The 23,283-nt window shown below is 44.6% G+C and overlaps 1 protein-coding gene across 1 annotated transcript in view; it reads left to right on the plus strand.

Moving 5' to 3' along the window:
* LOC115195011 (high affinity immunoglobulin gamma Fc receptor I-like) overlaps window positions 1-23,283 on the plus strand; it is a 64,536-nt gene that overhangs the window by 34,290 nt on the left and 6,963 nt on the right. The window contains exons 3-5 of the mRNA XM_029754911.1: window positions 3,692-3,967; window positions 4,536-4,781; window positions 20,628-20,873. Of these exons, the coding sequence (XP_029610771.1) occupies window positions 3,692-3,967; window positions 4,536-4,781; window positions 20,628-20,873 (768 nt within the window). The remainder of the gene's footprint in view (window positions 1-3,691; window positions 3,968-4,535; window positions 4,782-20,627; window positions 20,874-23,283) is intronic.

Genomic DNA, 23,283 nt, shown 5'->3' on the forward strand with positions numbered 1-23,283 from the left:
ATTTTCTGAATGCACTTTACAATATTTAAAAGTAAACAAATTGACGTTGTTAGGAAACATTTTTTGACCAGATGCTCTCAACTGATAAGTATTTTCTGTCTTCCCTTTTCAGCCATTTGCTTTCTAAACTATTTTTCACAACTCACTGGGCCTGTCCTGCAGACACAATGTAACAGACACAACCCACTGGGCCTGTCCTGTATACACCATGTAACACCATGTAACAGACACAACCCACTGGACCTGTCCTGTATACACCATGTAACAGACACAACCCACTGGGCCTGTCCTGCAGACACCATGTAACAGACACAACCCACTGGGCCTGTCCTGCAGACACCATGTAACAGACACAACCCACTGGACCTGTCCTGTAGACACCATGTAACAGACATGAGTGAAGGAGGCTTTGTTGTGAAATAGGAAGCCGATTCTAGATTTAATTTTGGATTGGAGATGCTTAATGTGAGTCTGGAAGGAGAGTTTACAGTCTAACCAGACACCTAGGTATTTGTAGTTGTCCACAAGTCAGAACCGTCCAGAGTAGTGATGTTAGTCAGGCGGGCGGTTGTGGGCAGCAATCGGTTGAAGAGCATGCATTTAGTTCTACTAGCATTTAAGAGCAGTTGGAGGCCACGGAAGGAGTGTTGTATGGCATTGAAGCTCGTCTGGAGGTTTGTTGACAGTGTCCAAAGAAGGGCCAGATGTATACAGAATGGTGTCGTCTGCATAGAGGTGGATCAGAGAATCACCCACAGCAAGAGCGACATCATTGATATATACAGAGAAAAGAGTCAGCCCGAGAATTGAACCCTGTGGCACCCCCATAGACTGCCAGAGGTCCGGACAACAGGCCCTCTGATATGACATACTGAACTCTCTGGGAAGTAGTTGGTGAACCAGGCGAGGCAGTCATTTGAGTCTAATGAGTCTGCCGATAAGAATGTGGTGATTGACAGAGTCGAAAGCCTTAGCCAGGTCGACGAATACGGCTGCACAGTACTGTCTTTTATCGAGGGCGGTTATGATATCGTTTAGGACCTTGAGCGTGGCTGAGGTGCACCCATGACCAGCTCGGAAACCAGATTGCATAGCGGAGAAGGTACGGTGCGATTCTAAATGGTCGGTAATCTGGTTGTTAACTTGGCTTTCGAAGACCTTAGAAAGACAGGGTAGGATAGATCTAGGTCTGTAACAGTTTGAGTCTAGAGTGTCTCCCCCTTTTAAGAGGGGGATGACCACAGCAGTTTTCCAATCTTTAGGGGTCTCAGATGATACCAAAGAGCGGTTAGGGGTTGCAACAATTGCGGCGGATAATTTTAGAAAGAGAGGGTCCAGATTGTCTAGCCCAGCTGATTTGTAGCGGTCCAGATTTTGCAGCTCTTTCAGAACATCAGCTATCTGGATTTGGGTGAAGGAGAAGTGGGGGGGATTGGGAAAGTTGCTGCAGGGGGTGCAGAGCAGTTGGCCGGGGTAGCGAGGTGGAAAGCATATTCTCTTCTTTGTCTGGAAGTAGCGTTAGCTAAATTAGCTATCCAGTTAGCTTAGGTGCTTGACTGCCTTGTGGCAAGAAAAATATTTTCCATTATGAATCAGAAAGTTTGTCTCAACCCTGTTCCTTAACGTATTTTGACAGTTGAATAATCCTTGTGAGAATCAAGGACAGTGGATATTAGGTAACGTATTAAAATGGGAGGTGTATATATGGTCAAGAGCACAAATTATGTTTAAAATAGTCTAACTTTGTATCACACCGCATTCAAACAATCGCTAATGGGTTTAGATTTGGGGGTTCTGTGTTGATACAATATGTAAGGTAGTGTATTTGTTATTGGCGTAAAAATACGAAGACACTCCCATGTCAAACATCGCCACATTAGTAAACTATGTGGTAGAACAGGGTCACTAGGAATTATAGCTGCTATGGTAAAACCTGCGAAACGACAACATATTTGGGGTTTAGATGCGACCCTAGTAGTTTGAAACTCATTCGTCTTTTTATTTAGTTTTATTCTAAAATAGATGTATTGAATTGAGGAAAGGGAGGAAGCGATAAGAGTAATTAAAGTGGCCTCCCTGTGAAAAGTATAAGTTATGTTTGTTTTGACTATAATTGAGATAAATAAAAAAAATCACCTAGTAACATAAACAGAAAGACAGAGGTAGAATATGGTTGAGATTGTAGAGAGCTGAGTTTAAGGGAAGAGATGTACAGTAGACTAGTGAAGGTAACAAAAGTCAATTGGAAAGTAAGAATTTTGAATTGTTTGGATTGATTAAGAATTGGCTGATGTATTTTCTACATTTGCAGCATTACAGGTTAATTTTAAACTAATAGATGTTTAATGAGTGTGAAGCAGTGGTTAGTGATAAAAATATAGTCATTTATAAGGAGGATAAACATGATGTAATGAGTGATATGAATGGTAATATATTATTAGTGTATTTTTATAGCACTCTAATGATGTGATATTTTAGTAATTTGAAAAGCTGAGGATTCAAGGTTAAAGGATGAGTAGAGAGATTCAATACAAGGATAAAGGATGAGTAGAGAGATGCAATACAAGGTTAAAGGATGAGTAGAGATGCAATACAAGGTTAAAGGATGAGTAGAGAGATGCAATACAAGGTTAAAGGATGAGTAGAGATGCAATACAAGGTTAAAGGATGAGTAGAGATTGAGCCTTGAGATTGTAAATAGATTAGCTGTGGTTGAAAGCAGGAAGGCAGTGGGACATTTGAAGTAGAGGTATGAAAAACATTCTTTGACAGTTTTTGATAATTGTTGTTTGGTTTTATAGTTGGGTAACTCCAGTGAATTTGAGCAGGAAGTTAATGTATTCTAAAATTATAATCTGTTTCCATTACGTGGAACATTGTCCAGTAATAAAAGTAGAATGAAATAAGTATTGACTATTAGTAAAAATCCTTGGTAGTAAAAATCCTTGGTAATCAGAATCCTTGGCAGTCAGAATCCTTGGCAGTCAGAATCCTTGGCAGTCAGAATGCTTGGCAGTCAGAATGCTTGGCAGTCAGAATCCTTGGTACTCAGAATCCTTAGCAGTCAGAATGCTTGGCAGTCAGAATGCTTGGCAGTCAGAATGCTTGGCACTCAGAATCCTTGGCACTCAGAATCCTTGGCAGTCAGAATGCTTGGCAGTCAGAATGCTTGGCAGTCAGAATCCTTGGTCGTAAGAGTGCGTAATACTGGGGATTCTGTCGCCCCTAGGGGGGTGGGGGGGTACTGCCACACTTGCTCCCGCTCTTCTTCCCCCTGGCGCTCGAGGGTACCAGGATCCCCAGCATTAAGCACTCAAGCCACCATCAGTACGCACACCTGCCTTCCCCACTGTTACGCGCATCAGCGATCATTAGACTCACGTGGACTCAATTACTTGAGTCATTACCTTCCCCATATCTGTCTGTTCCCAAGCTCTGTTCCCTGCTTCGGGATTAATTGTCTCATGTCCGTGTTACCTGTGTTCTGATGCTGTTCCTGCTGTTCCTGTCTTGTTTCCTTGTCTGCTCCTAAATAAATGTCTGACAGAATGTTATTTTACGGAGGGTAGTATCTTGTATGTCCTTGTAAAAACAAAACGTTTATCTAACTCTAAATCTATTTTTTTGTTAAAAAAAGCTGAAAGATTCAGGAGCTCATCTTTGTGACATTCTCTATCTCTCTCTTTCTAAGATCTCTCTCTTCCAGCCTCTCTGAGTGTCAGTCCTGACAGATCTCAATTCTTTGAATTTGAGTCTGTCTCTCTGAGCTGTGAGGTTCAGGGGAACTCTACTGGATGGAGAGTGGTGAGGAATGCAGAAAGAGGAAACCTTTCAGAGTGTAATACTGACTGGGGAAAACAACAAGGGTCTTCATGCATCGTGTCACTAATACCATCATACAGTGGAGTGTACAGGTGTGAGTCTGGGTCTGGAGAACACAGCAATGCTGTCAACATCACAGTACCAGGTATGTCCACAAACACCATCTACTAACATTATAGTGTTTAGTGGTTCATCTGGTTTCAGATAGCTGATGTTATGTTTATATATGATGTTTATATATTATATACAGCTGGAGCTGTGATCCTGGAGAGACCTGTTTATATATGATGTTTATATATTATATACAGCTGGTGCTGTGATCCTGGAGAGACCTGTTTATATATGATGTTTATATATTATATACAGCTGGAGCTGTGATCCTGGAGAGACCTGTTTATATATGATGTTAAATATTACATACAGCTAGAGCTGTGATCCTGGAGAGACCGGTTTATATATGATGTTTATATATTATATACAGCTGGTGCTGTGATCCTGGAGAGACCTGTTTATATATGATGTTTATATATTATATACAGCTGGTGCTGTGATCCTGGAGAAACCTGTTTATATATGATGTTTATATATTATATACAGCTGGTGCTGTGATCCTGGAGAGACCTGTTTATATATGATGTTTATATATTATATACAGCTGGAGCTGTGATCCTGGAGAGACCTGTTTATATATGATGTTTATATATTATATACAGCTGGTGGTGTGATCCTGGAGAGCCCTGCCCTTCCTGTGACTGAGGGAGATTCTGTGACTCTGCGCTGCAGATATCAGGGAACTCCCTCTGACATCACAGCTGTTTTCTACAAAGATGGATCCCTCATCAGGGCTGAGTCTTCAGGAGAGATGACCATCCCTGCAGTATCCAAGTCAGATGAAGGACTCTACAAGTGTTCCAACTCGAAAGGAGAATCACCAGAGAGCTGGATGACTGTGATGACAGGTGAGAATATGAGAAACCTTGACATTCAGATTATCTGGTCCTTCTTTACACTGATAAGTGGTGCTAAAACCTGCATTATAAACTGGGGGGTTCCAGCCCTGAATGCTGATAGGCTGGAAGCAGTGGTAAATCAGACCATCTACCACGGGTATGACAAAATAAAAATGTTTATGCTAAAAGATTCAGGAGCTCTCTCTCGCTGTTGTATTTACAATGGTGTTTGTTCTTCACTGGTTTCCCTTTTCTTGTGGCAACAGGTCACAAATCTTGCTGATGTGATGGCACACTGTAGTATTTCACCCAGTAGATATGTGAGTTCATCAAAATTTTATTTTATTTTTTAATTCTTTATGGATCTGTGTAACCTGAGGGAAATATGCGTGTCTAATATGGTCATACATTTGGCAGGTTAGGAAGTGCAGCTCAGTTTCCACCTCATTTTGTGGGCAGTGTGCACATAGTCTGTCTTCTCTTGAGAGCCAGGTCTGCCTTCAGCAGCCTTCCTCAATAGCAAGGCTATGTTCACTAAGTATGTACATAGTCAAAGTTTTCCTTAATTTTGGGTCAGTCAATGGTCAGGTATTCTGCCACTGTGTACTCTCTGTTTAGGGCCAAATAGCATTCTAGTTTGCTCTGTTATTTTTGTTAATTACTTGGCACTTTGGAAAGCATTATCTTTTTGTTTTCTCATAATTTGGTTGGGTCTAATTGTGTTGCTGTCCTGGGGCTCTGTGGGGTCTGTTTGTGTTTGTGAACAGAGCCCCAGGACCAGCTTGCTTAGGGGACTCTTCTCCAGGTTCATCTCTCTGTAGGTGATGGCTTTGTTATGGAAGATTTGGGAGCCTAATTCCGCTCTGCATGCATTATTTAGTGTTTTACGTTGTACACAGAGGATAATTTTGTAGAATTCTGCATTCAGTCTCAATTTGGTGTTTGTCCCATTTTGTGAATTATTGGTTGGTGAGCGGACCCCAGACCTCACAACCATAAAGGGTTCTATAACTGATTCAAGTATTTTTAGCCAGATCTTAATTGGTATGTCAAATTTGATGTTCCTTTTGATGGCATTGTCTCTCAGATCGTTCACTGCTTTGTTGGAACTTACCTGTGGCGCTGATGTTTAGGCCGAGGTGTGTATAGTTTTTTGTGTGCTCTGGGGCAGTGGATCCCAAACTTTTTATAGTCCCATACCCCTTCAAACATTCAACCTCCAGCTGCGTACCCCACTCTCATGTTGTTTTTTGCCATCATTGTAAGCCTGCCACACACACACTATACAATACATTTATTAAACATAAGAATGAGTGTCAGTTTTTTGTAACAACCTGGCTCGTGGGAAGTGACAAAGAGCTCTTACAGGACCAGGGCAGAAATAATAATATAATAATCAATAATTTTGCTCTTTATTTAGTCATCTTACATATAAAACCTTATTTCTTCATTCTAAAAATGTGAATAACTCACCACAGGTTAATGAGAAGGGTATGCTTGAAAGGATGCACTTAACTCTGCAATGTTGGGTTGTTTTGGAGAGAGTCTCAGTCTTAAATCCTTTTCCACACAGTCTGTGCATCTATTTAGTTTTAACACTAGTGAGGGCCGAGAATCCACTCTCACATAGGTACGTGGTTGCAAAGGGCATTAGTGTCTTAACAGCGTGATTTCTAAGGCAAGATACTCTGAGCGCAGCCCTATCCAGAAATCTGGCAGTGGCTTCTGATAAAATTAAATTTTCACAGAACCGCTTGTTGCAATTTCGATGAGGCTCTCTTGTTCAGATATTGGCAAGTGGACTGGAGGCAGGGCATGAAAGGGATAATGAATCCAGTTGTTTGTGTCGTCCGTTTCGGGGAAAGTACCTGCGTAATTGCGCACCCAACTCACTCGGGTGTTTTGCTACATCACATTTGACATTGTCCGTAAGCTTGAGTTCATTTGCACACAAAAAAATCATACAATGACGGAAAGACCTATGTGTTGTCCTTGTTAATGCAGACAGAGAATAGCTCCAACTTCTTAATCATAGCCTCAATTTTGTCCCGCACATTGAATATAGTTGCAGAGATTCCCTGTAATCCTAGATTCAGATCATTCAGGCGAGAAAAAACACCCAGTTGTGTGAGAAACACGTCATCATGTGAATTATGATGTGGCTGGGGGACCCTAATCTGTCCTCTGACAACAGCTCCAGAGCGTGTTTGGGCACCAGAGTTTAGCCACTTTGTGTTTGGGAAAAAGTATTTCCTCTTGAATGTATTTGCCATTTGATAGGCCAGTCGTGTGAGAAATACGTCATCATGCAAACGGTCAGACAAGTGAAAATTATGGTCAGTAAAGAACTTTAAGCGTGTCTCTTTATTCAAATACGTTAGGTCTATACTTTGCCCCTTGATAACCAGTGCACTTCTGTATGTTGTAAAAGCATTACATGGTCGCTGCCCATATCATTGCATAATGCAGAAAATACACGAGAGTTCAGGGGCCTTGCTTTAACAAAGTTAACAATTTTCACTGTAGTGTCCAAAACGTCTTTCAAGCTGTCAGGCATTCCCTTGGCAGCAAGAGCCTCTCGGTGGATGCTGCAGTTACCCAAGTGGCGTCGGGAGCAACTGCTTGCATGCGCGTTACCACTCCACTATGTCTCCCTGTCATGGCTTTTGTGCCATCAGTACAGATACTAACACATCTTGACCACCAAAGTCCATTTGATGTCACAAAGCCGTCCAGTACTTTAAAAAATATCCTCTCCTGGTTTCCAGTGGTTTGCAGAAAGAGGATGTCTTCCTTAATTGACCCCCATAAACGTAACGGACATATACCAGGAGCTGTGCCAGGCTCGCCACGTCTGTTGACTCATCCAGCTGCAACGCATAGAATTCACTGGCTTGTATGCGAAGCAGTAATTGTTTCAAAACATCTCCTGCCATGTCACTGATACGTCATGAAAGTGTCTGTATAGTTTTTGTCCTTTTCCCAGCTTTGTCCCAGCCATATCCGCGGCAGCAGCAAGAATTAAGTCCACAATAGTATGGAGCTTGCCTGTCTTGTTTCTAAATGTCTGCGCAAGAATGAAGGTTTCATCGAGTTGTGAGATAGTACTTTTGCACATATAACACACTGTGGCTGAGGAAAGGCACTACTCTGTGAACCCCAAATCAGTGAACCCCAAATCAATGTAGTTCTCATCGTATTTGCGCCTCTTCGATGGTCCAACGTCCCTGTCTGTTGTTCGGTGCTTTCCCGGGTAAGGGTGCAGTAGCTCTTCGGCTGCATCAGATTCACAACTGTCAGTGTCCATGCTAACTGGGCTAACAACATGATGCATTACTGATGCTAGCATTGGATGTGCTTGTGGAAGCAGAACAACTTGTGTCGTTGACAGGTGCAGGTGTAGTACTGCTGGTAGTAGCAGTTCTACCAGTAGAGCTGGTATGTGTCTCTATGGACGCGGGCCTTACTTATTTTAACCATTTATCCATTTTAGGGCTAACAGAATGAGAAGCAGCTACGTTTGGCTACATACGAACCGTTAGTGGAATTCCCGCAAGAGAGTAACAGTTAATGTGATTGGATGTTAATTATTTGACATTGTGTTGTTATTTCGCTGTACACTAGATGGCTTCATTTTATTTTTGGCAGTAAAACGAGGGCGAGTGTCACGACTTCCGCCTTTGTTCGGGCGGCGTTCGGCGGTCGACATCACCGGCTTTCTAGCTATGGCCGCTCCATTTTTCATGTATCCATTTGTTTTGTCTTGTTCCCTGCAAACCTGGTTTTCATTCCCCAATCAATCTACATGTATTTATTCCTCTGTTCCCCATGTCTTTGTGAAAGATTGTTTGTGTTACGTGTGTATTGTTGACGCGCCAGACTGGCTTGTTTTTTCTGTGTTATTTTCACAAAGATGTTTGTTGTTAAACATAATTCTTGTGACTGTTTTGCGCCTTTTGCCTAAATAAAGTGTGTGCCTGTTCACAAATCTCTGCTCTCCTGCACCTCACTTCGCTACCAGTACGCACACGCCTGACAGAATCTTTCACCCACCATGGAGTCAGCAGGAGCACGTACCCCGGTCAGAGGAGTCGAGGAGCTCGTCCAGGAACACGCGGCAATGTTACATCATCTCGGTGCCATGATGGATCGCGTTGTCCAGACCATGGACCGCTGGGAGAGACAGGAAGTCTCTCCAGCGCCTCGACCAGCGCAACCGGGGTTACCTCTACCCGTCCCGTCCGGATCCAGCTCCAGTGGGATGCGTCTCTCCCTTCCCAGGGAGTATGATGGGATGGCAGCACAGTGCCAGGGGTTCCTTTTACAACTGGACCTATACCTGGCCACTGTTCACCCAGCTCCTTCAGGAAGGGAGAGAGTATCCGCCCTTGTCTCATGCCTCTCGGGGAGAGCTCTGGAGTGGGCAAACGCAGGGGAGAGGAAGACGCGGCATTGGACCACTTCGAGGAGCTCACTCGCCACTTCCGGGCCGTCTTTGACCATCCACCCGAAGGAAGAGCGGCGGGGAAAACAACTTTTCCATTTGAGGAAGGGGACGAGGAGCGCACGGGATTTTGTGCTGGAGTTCCGGACCTTGGCCGCCGGAGAAGGATGGAACGACAGGGCCCTCATCGACCACTATCGATGCAGCCTGCGTGAGGAGAGAATCAGTCTCTTTCTCATTGACACTCCTGCGTTTCCCGTGGTACTAGGCCTTCCCTGGTTAGCTCACGCCTGAAAAAAAAAAAAATATTGGAAAATATAAATGGACTGTTTGAAAATGTGAAGAAAAAAACATATAATTAGAATTTTTTATATAAATGTTTTTTTAATTCTGAATCATATTTTTATTTACCCGACAGCATGTGAAGATGTGAAGGAAAAAAAGTTTACAGTTTAAGTTGGAAGTTTACATACACTTAGGTTGGAGTACATACACTTAGGTTGGAGTTGTTAACAAACTATAGTTTTGGCAAGTCGGTTAGGACATCTACTTTGTGCATGACACAAGTCATTTGTCCAACAATTGTTTAGACAGATTATTTCACTTATAATTCACTGTATCACAATTCCAGTGGGTCAAAATTTACATGCACTAAGTTGACTGTGCCTTTAAAAAACTTGGAAAATTCTAGAAAATGATGTCATGGCTTTAGAAGCTTCTGATAGGCTAATTGGCATCATTTGAGTCAATAGGAGGTGAACCTTTGGATGTATTTCAAGGCCAACCTTCAAACTCAGTGCCTCTTTGTTTTTGATTTTCCCATGATGTCAAGCAATCAGCCAAGACCTCAGAAAAAAATTGTAAACCTCCAAGTCTGGTTCATCCTTGGGAGCAATTTCCAAATGCCTGAAGGTACCACGTTCATCTGTACACACAATAGTAAGTATAAACACCATGGGACCACGCAGCCGTCATACCGCTCAGGAAGGAGATGAGTTCTGTCTCCTAGAGATGAACGTACTTTGGTGCGAAAAGTGCAAATCTATCCCAGAACAACAGCAAAGGATCTTGTGAAGATGCTGGAGGAAACGGGTACAAAAATATCTATAACCACAGTAAAACAAGTCTGTCACGTAGAGTAGGCCAGAAGGCTAAACTGGAAAACCTAACCTCTATAAAAAATAAAAAGATGGCGGAGCCGCAAAAGTTCTTCTGTGCAAAGGTGTTTATTTACATAGTGATTCCGGAACAAAAACAACAGTACTGCCATCAAACGTATACCTTATGGGACAGCTTAAAAACAAAGCTGCCCCACCCACAGCTCAATCCAAAATGCCTCTCCATGAACTGAAAGAGAGGCTCCTTTTGTAGGGGTAGCCCCTCCCCTCAGAACAATTAACACTAATTAATTAAGCAATTACTATTCAACCTACAGATTCCATTTATCTAAACATACCAAAATATATACATTGCAACACGTTTATGAAACATCACAATATAACATTTACAAAATGACATCACTACTGACAGTGTCTTCCAATATCCCCATTTACATTAATGAGCCATTCCGGACAGGCACTACAAAGTAAGCCCAATTCCCTTAGCTCGGGTCCTTATCCAGCATAGCCGGAAGCTACAGAGATGGAGAGAGAAAGGAACAGAACAAACAACTGCTCATCCATAACATCTTAGTATAATAAATATTGCTTATATTAAATATGAACACCTGTCTGTTTATTTCTTTATACCATAACCGGTTACTGAAGTAAGTGTGAAATGTATGTACTAAGATAGAGAAGTTAACTTGTGTGTCGACCCACATTGTTAACTTGTCTGATAATGGAGCAGGGAGGAGTAATGAATGTGTGTGCGTTAAAGTACCAAATGCTGCCCGCGGCCAGTGACGGACTTCTACGTCACATTACCTTCCTCCTCTCCTGAAGCGACCAGGTTCGGGAGCCTGGATAGGTAGTCCGCCGTTACGTTTTCTTTTCCTGCCTTGTGACGGACAGAGAACCTGAAGGGCTGGAGCTCCAGATACCACCTGGTCACATGAGAATTCCGGTCCTTCATGGACTGGATCCAGGTCAGTGCTCTGTGGTCTGTGTGCAGGTCAAATTCCCTCCCAAGAAGGTAGTAACGGAGAATATCTAGGGCCCACTTTATAGCCAGGCACTCCTTCTCGATTGTTGAATACCTGGTTTCCCTCGGCAACAGCTTCCGACTCAGGTACAGTACAGGAAGCTCTTCTCCTGGCTCCCCTTGGGCCAGTACAGCTCCAATTCCCACAGCCGAAGCGTCCACCTGCACGAGAAACCTCTTCTGAAAATCAGGGGTCTGGAGAACAGGGAATGAGCACAGTCGTTTTTTCAGTATCCTGAAGGCTTCCTCACACTCCTCAGTCCACTTCACAGGGTTGCTGGCCACCTTTGAAGTGAGGTTGGTCAGAGGGACAGCGATGGTCGAAAACTGCGGAATGAATCTCCGGTACCATCCTGCCAGACCTAGGAAGGACTTCACCTGTGTCTTGGTTCTGGGTTGAGGGCTGTTCCTGATGGACTCCACTTTGTCCACCTGAGGTCGAACTTCACCCTTACCCAGCTGGTAACCCAGGTACTTTGTCTCCTGTTTTGCCCACTCACACTTCAGGAGGTTAAGCGTGAGGCCTGCATCATGGATCTTCCCCAGGACTCTGCTAAGATGCTGTATGTGCTCCTCCCAGGAGTGGCTGTAGATCACCACGTCGTCCAAGTAAGCAGCACAGTAATCATCACAGTCCTGGAGGACCTTGTCCATCAGCCTCTGGAAAGTCGCAGGGGCCCCATGAAGGCCAAACGGCATGACCTTAAACTGGAACAGGCCCATCGGTGTCCGGAACGCAGTGTAGGCCTTGGATTGTTCGTCCAGGGGCACCTGCCAGTACCCTTTGCAGAGATCCAATGTGGTGATGTAATGAGCTCTACCGATTCTCTCCAGTAAGTCGTCAATGCGGGGCATGGGGTAGGCATCAAACTGGGAGATGGCATTCACCTTACGGAAGTCCATGCAGACACGCAAAGAGCCATCCTTCTTTGGGACAATGACAATAGGGCTGCTCCATTCACTTGATGATGGCTCGACAACATCCATCTCTATCATGGTGTGGACCTCTTCTTTGAGGGCTACCACCAGCCTCTCAGGCACACGGTAAGGATGCTGGCGGACAGGGTTCTGGCCAGGCTTCAAACGAATGACGTGTTCCAGGACTTTGGTTCTTCCTGGCCTCTGACTGAAGAGGGCCGGATACTTGCCAAACAGCTGCTTCAACTCATCTTGCTTGTCTTCTTCTAAGTGAGCCAGTATGACCTCTGCTCGTCCTTTCCATGCCTCTGTGACCCCATCCGATTCGTCCTCTTCTTCTACTCTGCGGACCAGAAAGGATTTTACCTTGGAGAGTTCCTCTTTCTCCTCCCAGGCCTTGAGGAGGTTCACATGGTAGGTTTGCTTCTCCTTACCCTTGTCCGGGTGCAGCACCTCGTAGGTCACCGGACCCATCTTCCTCCCGATTAGGTACGGCCCTTGCCACTGCGCAAGGAGCTTGCTGGTATACGAGGGAAGGAGGAGCAGGACTTTCTGTCCTGGCTTAAACTCTCTGTGGCGAGCGTGCTGGTCATAACCTCGCTTCTGGGCCTTCTGGGCTTGCTGAAGGTTTTCCCTAGCTTCCTCTCGGTACCGCTCCAGCCTGTCTCGCATCTGGAGAACGTACTGGACAATCCCCTGTCCTGAGGTAGCTACTGGGGAACCTTCCCAGCACTTCTTCAGCAGGTCCAGTGGTCCCTGCACTGGCCATCCATAGAGGAGTTCGAATGGCGAGAAACCTGTCGATGCCTGAGGCACCTCCCTGTAAGCAAAAAGCAGAAAGGGTAACCACTTATCCCAGTCTTTACCAGTGTCAGCCACAAACTTCCTCAGCATGTTCTTGAGCGTTTGATTGAATCTCTCTACGAGCCCATCCGTTTGGGGATGGTAGGGAGTGGTCCTCAAGCCCTTAATGCCCAGCTGTCGGTGGAGTTGAACCATCAGTCGTGAAGTGAAGTTTGTGCCTTGGTCCGTCAGGATTTCATCTGGGATTCCTACACGAGAGAAGAGCTGAACAAGAGCACTGATTATTTTTGGAGTGGTTATGGAACGGAGTGGGAAGGCTTCTGGGAACCGGGTGGCATAGTCACAGATCACCAATATATACTGGTAACCTGCACTACTCTTCTCCAAGGGTCCAACAATGTCCATTGCAATTCTCTTGAATGGGGTAGAGATAACTGGCAGTGAACATAGAGGAGCCCGGTCAGACCTACGGACAGCACTGGTTTTCTGGCACGTGGGGCATGTTTTGCAGTATGTTTGTACATCAGTATACATGGAGGGCCAAAAGAAACGGGAGCCTAGCCTAAGATAGGTCTTATGTTGCCCTAGATGGCCTGCCCATGGAACTGTATGTGCAAGGTTGAGAACAAGTGGTCTACATGTAGATGGCACCACTAACTTCCTGCTATCTGCTTCTGACCCAAGGTAGAGTATGTGGTTGTCTACTGTGTATATTCCCCCACATGAAGATTGGCTGTCCCCAGCTAAGGCCTTATCAAATAAACCTTTCAAGGTTGCATCAGACTTCTGCAGTGTAGCAAAATTTTGTGGAACTTCCCATTGCACTTCTAACCCAGACACATCAGCAACAGGTACAGGGGTTCCCACATACTTCTCAAGACGCCGCTGGCGGCGTGACTTTCTGGGCCCTTTGGTTCCCCCCTCACACAGACTATCACATAAGTCAGGCAGAGGTTGTAAACCAGCTTTGGCCTGGGCACGAGTGACAACTGAACATGACACCTGAACATCAGACTGGCAAACTGACTGCTCATATAGCTGACCCCCCACACTTCCCAACAGATCAGAGAGAACAGGCACATCCCTCCCCAAAATCATCTCAAAAGGTAGCTTCTCCATTACCCCAACTTTGAGGAGGTATTTCTGACCCTGAATCTCCACTGTGAGTTCAGCTGTGGGCTGCTGTGACTGGTCACCATGGACACATTGGATCAGTGTCTGGTGACCGTAATCAATGTCATTAACAGGTACATTACATTTTCTGATCAACGACAGGGAACTGCCGGTGTCAATCATTGCAGTAAGGCTTTTACCATTCACTTTTACAGGTACCAAGACTGACCCTTCCCCAGTCTGTCTATTCTGAACACCATCCCCCTCTCTGGGCACATAACAGTAACCTGAGAGCTTGGATTTACATAGCGGACACATTGAAGCCTTGTGCCCCTGCTGTCGGCAGTAAAAACAGGTCAGACCCCTCCCATCAGAGCGAACTGCATGATCCCTTACCTCCCTCCTCCCAGACACATAACCCCCAGAGTTACCTCCACCATCTCGGGTATCTCTGATGTCCCTTGTGTCTCGGAGACTCCTTGGAGCGGGTGCTGCAGGTCGTGGTGGGCCCCCTTTACGTGCATTAAGGTACTGCAGCGCAAGCTTGGCCGCCATAAGCCCGTCCTTGGGCTCGTGCTCTCGGACCCAGGTTTGAATGTCGTGTGGTAGAACTTGTAGAAGTTGCTCGAGGATGATGACCTCACCGATCTCGTCCTGTGTCTTCTCCTCTGGTCGAACCCATCGTCGGTAGAGACCCTTGAGGCGGTGGTACGTCTCTGTCGGCGACTCACCCGATGGCGTCAATGCAGCTCTAAAGCGTTGACGGTAGGTCTCCGGGGAGATGTCAAACTTCACCAGCAGCGCTTCCTTCAAGCCCGTGTAGACGTTGGACAGCCCCTCATCCATTGCTGTGTAAGCCTCTAAGGCCTTGCCCGTGAGCAATGGGACAAGCCTGCAGGCCCACTCTACCGCCGGCCACTGCCACGTCTTGGCCATTCGCTCAAACCTCAGCAAGTAGTTTTCAATGTCCTCCCCCTGCTGGTATGAGGGCATCTTTTGGCTCCTTCCTCAGGAATGCTGGAAGATGAACGTTAACACTGCTGGACTGGTCTCCGGGTGCTGGGGCTGGCCTCATTACTGCTTGGGGATCCTGCTGTGGAGTTGAAGTCCCTGCTGCGTCAAGCCTTTGTCGTCCTGGTGTTGGCAGACCCAATCTTGGGCTCTCACTGACGAGTTCTGCTTGGTGAGGAGCTGTGAGGATAGATTGGCGTAGGCCCCGAAACTCCTGCTTGAGGTCTTCGTCCCTCTTCTCAAGGCAGGTGAAAAGTTGCTGGAAAAGGGCTACCATGGTTGGGTGTGGTTCTGGTCCCCCAACTGCTCCTCCAGTCAGCTGGTCTCTTATGGCTGTATCTGCTGGTTCAACCAGTAGCTCAAACAGTTCTGGTTGTGTTTGGCCGCTTGGTCGGGCTCCTAGTTTCTCATAATTCACCAGAAGATTCCATGGTATTGCACCCCGTTTCAACTTCAATTACCTTTTATGACAGTTGATGCTGCTGCTGAGAACGCAATCCTGTACGCATTCCTTTACCTCTCTTGTTGGAATTCACTGATTTGCAGTGCGCCATCCCACTTCTGACACCATATGTCACGTAGAGTAGGCCAGAAGGCTAAACTGGAAAACCTAACCTCTATAAAAAATAAAAAGATGGCGGAGCCGCAAAAGTTCTTCTGTGCAAAGGTGTTTATTTACATAGTGATTCCGGAACAAAAACAACAGTACTGCCATCAAACGTATACCTTATGGGACAGCTTAAAAACAAAGCTGCCCCACCCACAGCTCAATCCAAAATGCCTCTCCATGAACTGAAAGAGAGGCTCCTTTTGTAGGGGTAGCCCCTCCCCTCAGAACAATTAACACTAATTAATTAAGCAATTACTATTCACCCTACAGATTCCATTTATCTAAACATACCAAAATATATACATTGCAACACGTTTATGAAACATCACAATATAACATTTACAAAATGACATCACTACTGACAGTGTCTTCCAATATCCCCATTTACATTAATGAGCCATTCCGGACAGGCACTACAAAGTAAGCCCAATTCCCTTAGCTCGGGTCCTTATCCAGCATAGCCGGAAGCTACAGAGATGGAGAGAGAAAGGAACAGAACAAACAACTGCTCATCCATAACATCTAAGTATAATAAATATTGCTTATATTAAATATGAACACCTGTCTGTTTATTTCTTTATACCATAACCGGTTACTGAAGTAAGTGTGAAATGTATGTACTAAGATAGAGAAGTTAACTTGTGTGTCGACCCACATTGTTAACTTGTCTGATAATGGAGCAGGGAGGAGTAATGAATGTGTGTGCGTTAAAGTACCAAATGCTGCCCGCGGCCAGTGACGGACTTCTACGTCACAAAGTCCTATATCAACATAACCTGAAAGGCCGTTCAGCAAGGAAGAATCCACTGCTCCAAAACCACCATTTAAAAAAAAGCCAGACTACGGTTTGCAACTGCACATGGGGACAAAGATCATACTTTTTTAGAGAAATGTCCTCTGGTCTGATGAAACAAAATTTGAGCCGTTTGGCCATAATGACCATCGTTATGTTTGAAGGAAAAAGGGGGATGCTTGCAAGCCAAAGAACACCATCCCAACCGTGAAGCACGGGGGTGGCGGCATCATGTTGTGGGTGTGCTTTGCTGCAGGTGGGACTGGTACACTTCACAAATTAGATGGCATCATGAGGTAGGAAAATTGTGGATATATTGAAGCAACATCTTAAGACATCAGTCAGGAACTTAACCTCTATGGGCTAGAAGGGACGCTTGCGTCTCACCTACTCAACAGCCAGTGGAATCCCGTGGCGCGATATTCAAATACCTTAGAAATGCTATTACTTCAATTTCTCAAACATATGACTATTTTACAGCATTTTAAAGACAAGACTCTCGTTAATCTAACCACACTGTCCGATTTCAAAAAGGCTTTACAACGAAAGCAAAACATTAGATTATGTCAGCAGAGTACCCAGCCAGAAATAATCAGACACCCATTTTTCAAGCTAGCATATAATGTCACAAAAAACAAAACCACAGCTAAATGCAGCACTAACCTTTGATCTTCATCAGATGACAACCCTAGGACATTATGTTATACAATACATGCATGTTTTGTTCAATCAAGTTCATATTTATATCAAAAACCAGCTTTTTTACTTTAGCATGTGACGTTCAGAACTAGCATTCCCACCGAAAACTTCCGGTGAATTTACTAAATTACTCACGATAAACGTTCACAAAAAACATAATTATTTTAAGAATTATAGATACAGAACTTCTTTATGCAATCGCCATGTCCGATTTTAAAATAGCTTTTCGGTGAAAGCACATTTTGCAATATTCTGAGTATATAGCCCGGCATCACAGGGCTAGCCATTTACACACCAACCAAGTTTAGCCCTCACCAAAGTCAGATTTACTATAAGAAAAATGGTGTTACCTTTGTCTTCATCAGAATGCACTCCCAGGACTTCTACTTCAATAACAAATGTTGGTTTGGTTCAAAATAATCCATCGTTATATCCAAATAGCGGAGTTTTGTTCGTGCGTTCAAGACACTATCCAAGGGTAAAGAACGGTCACGCGCCCGACGCATATCGTGACAAAACATTTCTAAATATTCCATTACCGTACTTCGAAGGATGTCAACCGCTGTTTAAAGTCAATTTTTATGCCACTTTTACTCGTAAAATAGCGATAATATCCCGACCGGGAGTGTTTGTTTTCGTTCAATGACTGAAATGGACTCTTCACGGGCACGAGCGCTCCAGTATCATTCTCAGATGGCCACTTACAAAATGAGCTCCTGTTTTTCAACCAGAGACAGCAGCGTCATAATTCAACATTTTACCGCCTTCTGAGAGCCTATGGGAGCATCAGAAAGTGTCACGTTACCGCAGAGATCCTTTGTTGTGGAAAGAGATGTCAAAGAAGGCCAAAAAATGGTCAGACAGGGTACTTCCTGTACAGAATCTTCTCAGGTTTTTGCCTGCCATTTGATATGATATATGATATATAATATCTGATTGATTTGTCTCCTCATTAATGAAGTGTTATTTACCTCAGGTCAATCTCATTCCAAACGTGGTAAATTGTTGGTTATCAGCATGAACCCAGTCTTCACTATGAGTCATCCATACATCAATTGTCTTAAAATCATTTATTTACTAAACTAAATAATTCACAGAAATGCATAAACAAACAGATATGGTTACAAGGAAATGATAGGAGAATGTGCCCTAGTGGGCTAAACCAGCATGGCGGCTTGTTACACAAAGAAAGGGGGTTGGGCTTGAATGAAAGAGCGGGAAGACTGAGGAACCAGAAAAAGCAGCTATGCCATCGTAAATACATTATCGTATGCATTCTAAATTACCGCCCATTTGGAAAAGGAAAATGCAATAAATATTTACTCTGAGCTGCGCTTCGGTAGGTTGGTCGTAGATGCTGGTTATGCCGTCCGTTCTTTCCTAGCCCACGTCTACAGTGGCCGCTGCTAACTCAACTGCTAGGAAGTATCACTTCTGTAGTGAATAAGGGTTCAAAGTTCATACCATTCGCAACCAAAGCTCACGCTGAGGTTGGCTTAGTTCTGTACTTGACATGTGTGTCCTTTTAACGCAGAGGCTGCAGACCTCACGTACCCGGAACAGACTGGTTACGTTTTCGTTTGACTTATATGGTGGCGAGGGGAGAAGGGTGTGTTTCATCGTTTCTAACCCCTGTGTCTCTTCACAGGGGCGGGCCACTGATTGGTCAGGGCTCTTTCCTTATGAAAACCCAATTCTCTCATTTGGAAGCTAAAATTACATTTAAACTCCTAACAAACAGTTTCAATATCAAACATTTAAATTGCACAACTCCATGTGAATCTGATAACTAGAATGTGTAGACTTTCCTAGATACAGTTTATGTTGTCCTGTCATCAGTCATAATGTCTCAGATGACAACCGAACTGACATCCATATTCATTAAGTTCCAACGCATATTTCCAACTGGTTCTATTACCGAAATATGGTTCCTTTCCCCCCACTTGTTTGATGTTCCCAGACTCTCTATGTTTAACAAAGGCTATTCAAAAGTCCTTCAGTAGAGTCAGAGAGAGAAGGGAAGGGAGAAAGGTATTTATGGGGGGTCATAAACCTTACCCACAGGCCAACGTCATGACACCCCATGATGCTAAAATATTTACAAAAATGTGAGGGGTGTACTCACTTTTGTGAGATACTGTATATATATCTCAGCTGGTTGGGGTGTGGCTGGTGATGGTCCTTCAGGAGGGGGCCTCATTGGTCTGTAGCTCCTGTATGCAGGAGACCTGTGGTCTACAGTTGAAGGTCCTGGCAGGGTTGTGATTGCTGCCTTGTAGAGGTGGACCTGCTTGTAAAGGCTGGTAGAGTGGTGAGATTTGAGGTAGTCTTGTGGGATGCTTGCATGGTGGCAGGCTCAAATGACCTGAGGGCCCATCAGGAAAGGGTGACCACAGCCCTAAAGGGAGTGATTTGAAAAAGCTTCTTCCACTTTCCACAACGTTGTGGCCACCCTTTTCTGCTGGGCCCTCAGGTCATTTGTGCCCATGTGAATTATAATGGGGCTGGGGGACTGTAGTCTGTTCTCTGACAACAGCTCCAGGGCATGTCTAGTGTTTTGGCAACAGAGCTTAGCCACTATGTGTTTGGGAAAAAGTTTTTCCTCTTGAATGTATTTGCCATTTGAGTCATTGTGGAGCACAATCTCTGGCTTTTGTGTGTCCTCAATGGATGTGTGGGGGTTGTCAAGGGCTGTTAGGTTGGGGGGTGGTCTGTTGGGTTGGTGGGTCCTGTGTTGTCTGTCTCATTGTGGTGTTTTGTTGCCAGGGTCTGAGGTGGGCTGTTCTGCTGTCTTGTCTGGGGGAGTGTCCTGTTCTCTGTCACTCCTCAGCTGTCTGACTTCCTCCTTCATTGCCATGTGTGTAGAGCATCCATCTCCACCTTCTGCCCTCAGGGTCTTGTTGGCAGGGGGGTGTTGTGCTGGTCTGTTTTGTGGGTTTGTTCTGTCTGGATTGTGTGGACCAGCTCTCTGAGCTCCACCATGTCTCTCTCCAGCTCTGTGAATGTATCCCTCTCAATGATGGAGGAGCAGTGCAGTTGTGGGACCTGGGTCTGTTCAGTGCTGAGGAGGTGACAATCCTTGTCTGCAGGACAGTTTGAGGAGGTGTGATCAGACAGACTCAGGCAGGGGGAGTAATATATATTATTGGTGCTGGGATCCTGGAGAGACCTGTTTTATATATGATGTTTATATATTATATACAGCTGGTGCTGTGATCCTTTAGAGACCTGTTTTATATATGATGTTTATATATTATATACAGCTGGAGCTGTGATCCTGGAGAGACCTGTTTATATATGATGTTTATATATTATATACAGCAGGAGCTGTGATCCTGGAGAGCCCTGCCCTTCCTGTGACTGAGGGAGATTCTGTGACTCTGCGCTGCAGATATCAGGGAACTCCCTCTAACCTCACAGCTGATTTCTACAAAGATGGATCCCTCATCAGGACTGAGACTACAGGAGAGATGACCATCCCTGCAGTATCCAAGTCAGATGAAGGACTCTACAAGTGTACCAACTCTGAAGGAGAATCACCAGAGAGCTGGATGACAGTGATGACAGGTGTGAATATGAGAAACCATAAGAACAGCTCTTACAGTGAAATGCTGAATACAACAGGTGTAGTAGACCTCACAGTGAAATGCTTACTTATATATATGTGCATGCAAAGAGCAAACAACAAGCTGCACAAGAACTCACTACTGTAATGGTCCAGGTTACAAAGTGGCTCAGTGACTCGTGTTTGCATCTCAATGTGAAAAAAACTGTTTGCATGTTCTTCACAAAGAGGGCAACAGATGCTACTGAGCCAGATGTCTGTGTGTCTGGGGAGAAGCTCCAGGTGGTGTCTGATTTTAAGTACCTTGGCATCATACTTGATTCCAACCTCTCTTTTAAAAAGCATGTGAAAAAGGTAATTCAAATAACCAAATTCAACCTAGCTAATTTCCGATTTATACGAAACTGTTTGACCACAGAGGTAGCAAAACTGTACTTCAAATCGATGATACTCCCCCACTTAACATACTGCTTGACTAGTTGGACCCAAGCTTGCTATACAACATTTAAACCTATTCAGTCTGTCTACAAACAGGCTCTCAAAGTGCTCGATAAGAAGCCCAATAGCCATCATCACTGTTACATCCTCAGAAAGCATGAGCTCCTGAGTTGGGAAAATCTTGTGCAATACACCGACGCATGTCTTGTATTCAAGATCCTAAATGGCCTAGCTCCCCCTCCACTCAGTATTTTTGTTAAACAGAAAACCCAAACATATGGCAGCAGATCCACAAGGTCTGCCATGAGAGGTGACTGTATAGTTCCCTTAAGGAAAAGCACCTTTAGTAAATCTGCTTTCTCTATGAGAGCTTCCCATGTCTGGAATACACTGCCATCAGACACACATAACTGCACCACATATCACACTTTCACAAAATGCATGAAGACATGGCTAAAGGTCAATCAGATTTGTGAACATAATCCCTAGCTGTGTATTGCCGCTTTCCATGTTGTCTGTAGCTTGTGAGGTGTGGAAACACTGTTGTTTTTATGGATTTTGTCTTGTTGCTTTTTGTTCTATGTTGCTCTGTCTGTATGCTACATCTTGCTTGTCCTATGTTGCTCTGTCTGTATGCTATGTCTTGCTTGTCCTATGTTACTCTGCGTGTGCTCACTGTTCAATGATTGTCTATATTGTAATTGTTTTTAATAACCTGCCCAGGGACTGCGGTTGAAAATTAGCCGGCTGGCTAAAACCGGCACTTTTATTAAAACGTTGATTAATGTGCACTGTCCCTGTAAAAATAAAATAAACTCAATAAACTTATGAGTCCCTAACTAACAGTGCAATTTCAACAAAATACAGATTAGAATAAGAGATAAAAATAACAAGTAATTAAAGAGCAGAAGTAAAAAATAACAATATATTCAGGGGGGTGCCGGTACAGAGTCAATGTACCACAGGGTTCAATTCTTGGGCCAACTCTTTTCTCTGTATACATAAATGATGTCGCTCTTGCTGCTGGTGAATCTCTGATCCACCTCTACGCAGACGACACCATTCTGTATACTTCTGGCCCTTCTTTGGACACTGTGTTAACAACCCTCCAGACGAGCTTCAATGCCATTCAACTCTCCTTCCGTGGTCTCCAACTGCTCCTAAACACAAGTAAAACTAAATGCATGCTCTTCAACCGATCGCTGCCTGCACCTGCCCGCCCATCCAGCATAACTTCTCTGGACGGTTCTAACTTAGAATTTGTGGACAACTACAAATACCTAGGTGTCTGGTTAGACTGTAAACTCTCCTTCCAGACTCACATCAATCATCTCCAATCCAAAGTGAAATCTAGAATTGGCTTCCTATTTCGCAACAAAGCATCCTTCACTCATGCTGCCAAACATACCCTCGTAAAACTGACCATCCTACCAATCCTCGACTTCGGCGATGTCATTTACAAAATAGCCTCCAATACCCTACTCAACAAGCTGGATGCAGTCTATCACAGTGCCATCCGTTTTGTCACCAAAGCCCCATATACAACCCACCACTGCGACCTGTATGCTCTCGTTGGCTGGCCTTCACTTCATAATCGTCGCCAAACACATTGGCTCCAGGTCATCTACAAGACCCTGCTAGGTAAAGTCCCCCCTTATCTACGCTCACTGGTCACCATAGCAGCACCCACCTGCAGCACGCGCTCCAGCAGGTATATCTCTCTGGTCACCCCTAAAGCCAACTCCTCCTTTGGTCGTCTCTCCTTCCAGTTCTCAGCTGCCAATGACTGGAACGAACTACAAAAATCTCTAAAACTGGAAACACTTATCTCCCTCACTAGCTTTAAGCACCAGCTGTCAGAGCAGCTCACAGATCTCTGCACCTGTACATAGCCCATCTTTAATTTAGCCCAAACTACTACCTCTTCCCCTACTGTATTTATTTATTTTATTTATTTTGCTCCTTTGCACCATA

This window comes from Salmo trutta, chromosome 5 (genome assembly GCF_901001165.1).
Source record: "Salmo trutta chromosome 5, fSalTru1.1, whole genome shotgun sequence".
Taxonomy (NCBI): Eukaryota; Metazoa; Chordata; class Actinopteri; order Salmoniformes; family Salmonidae; genus Salmo; species Salmo trutta.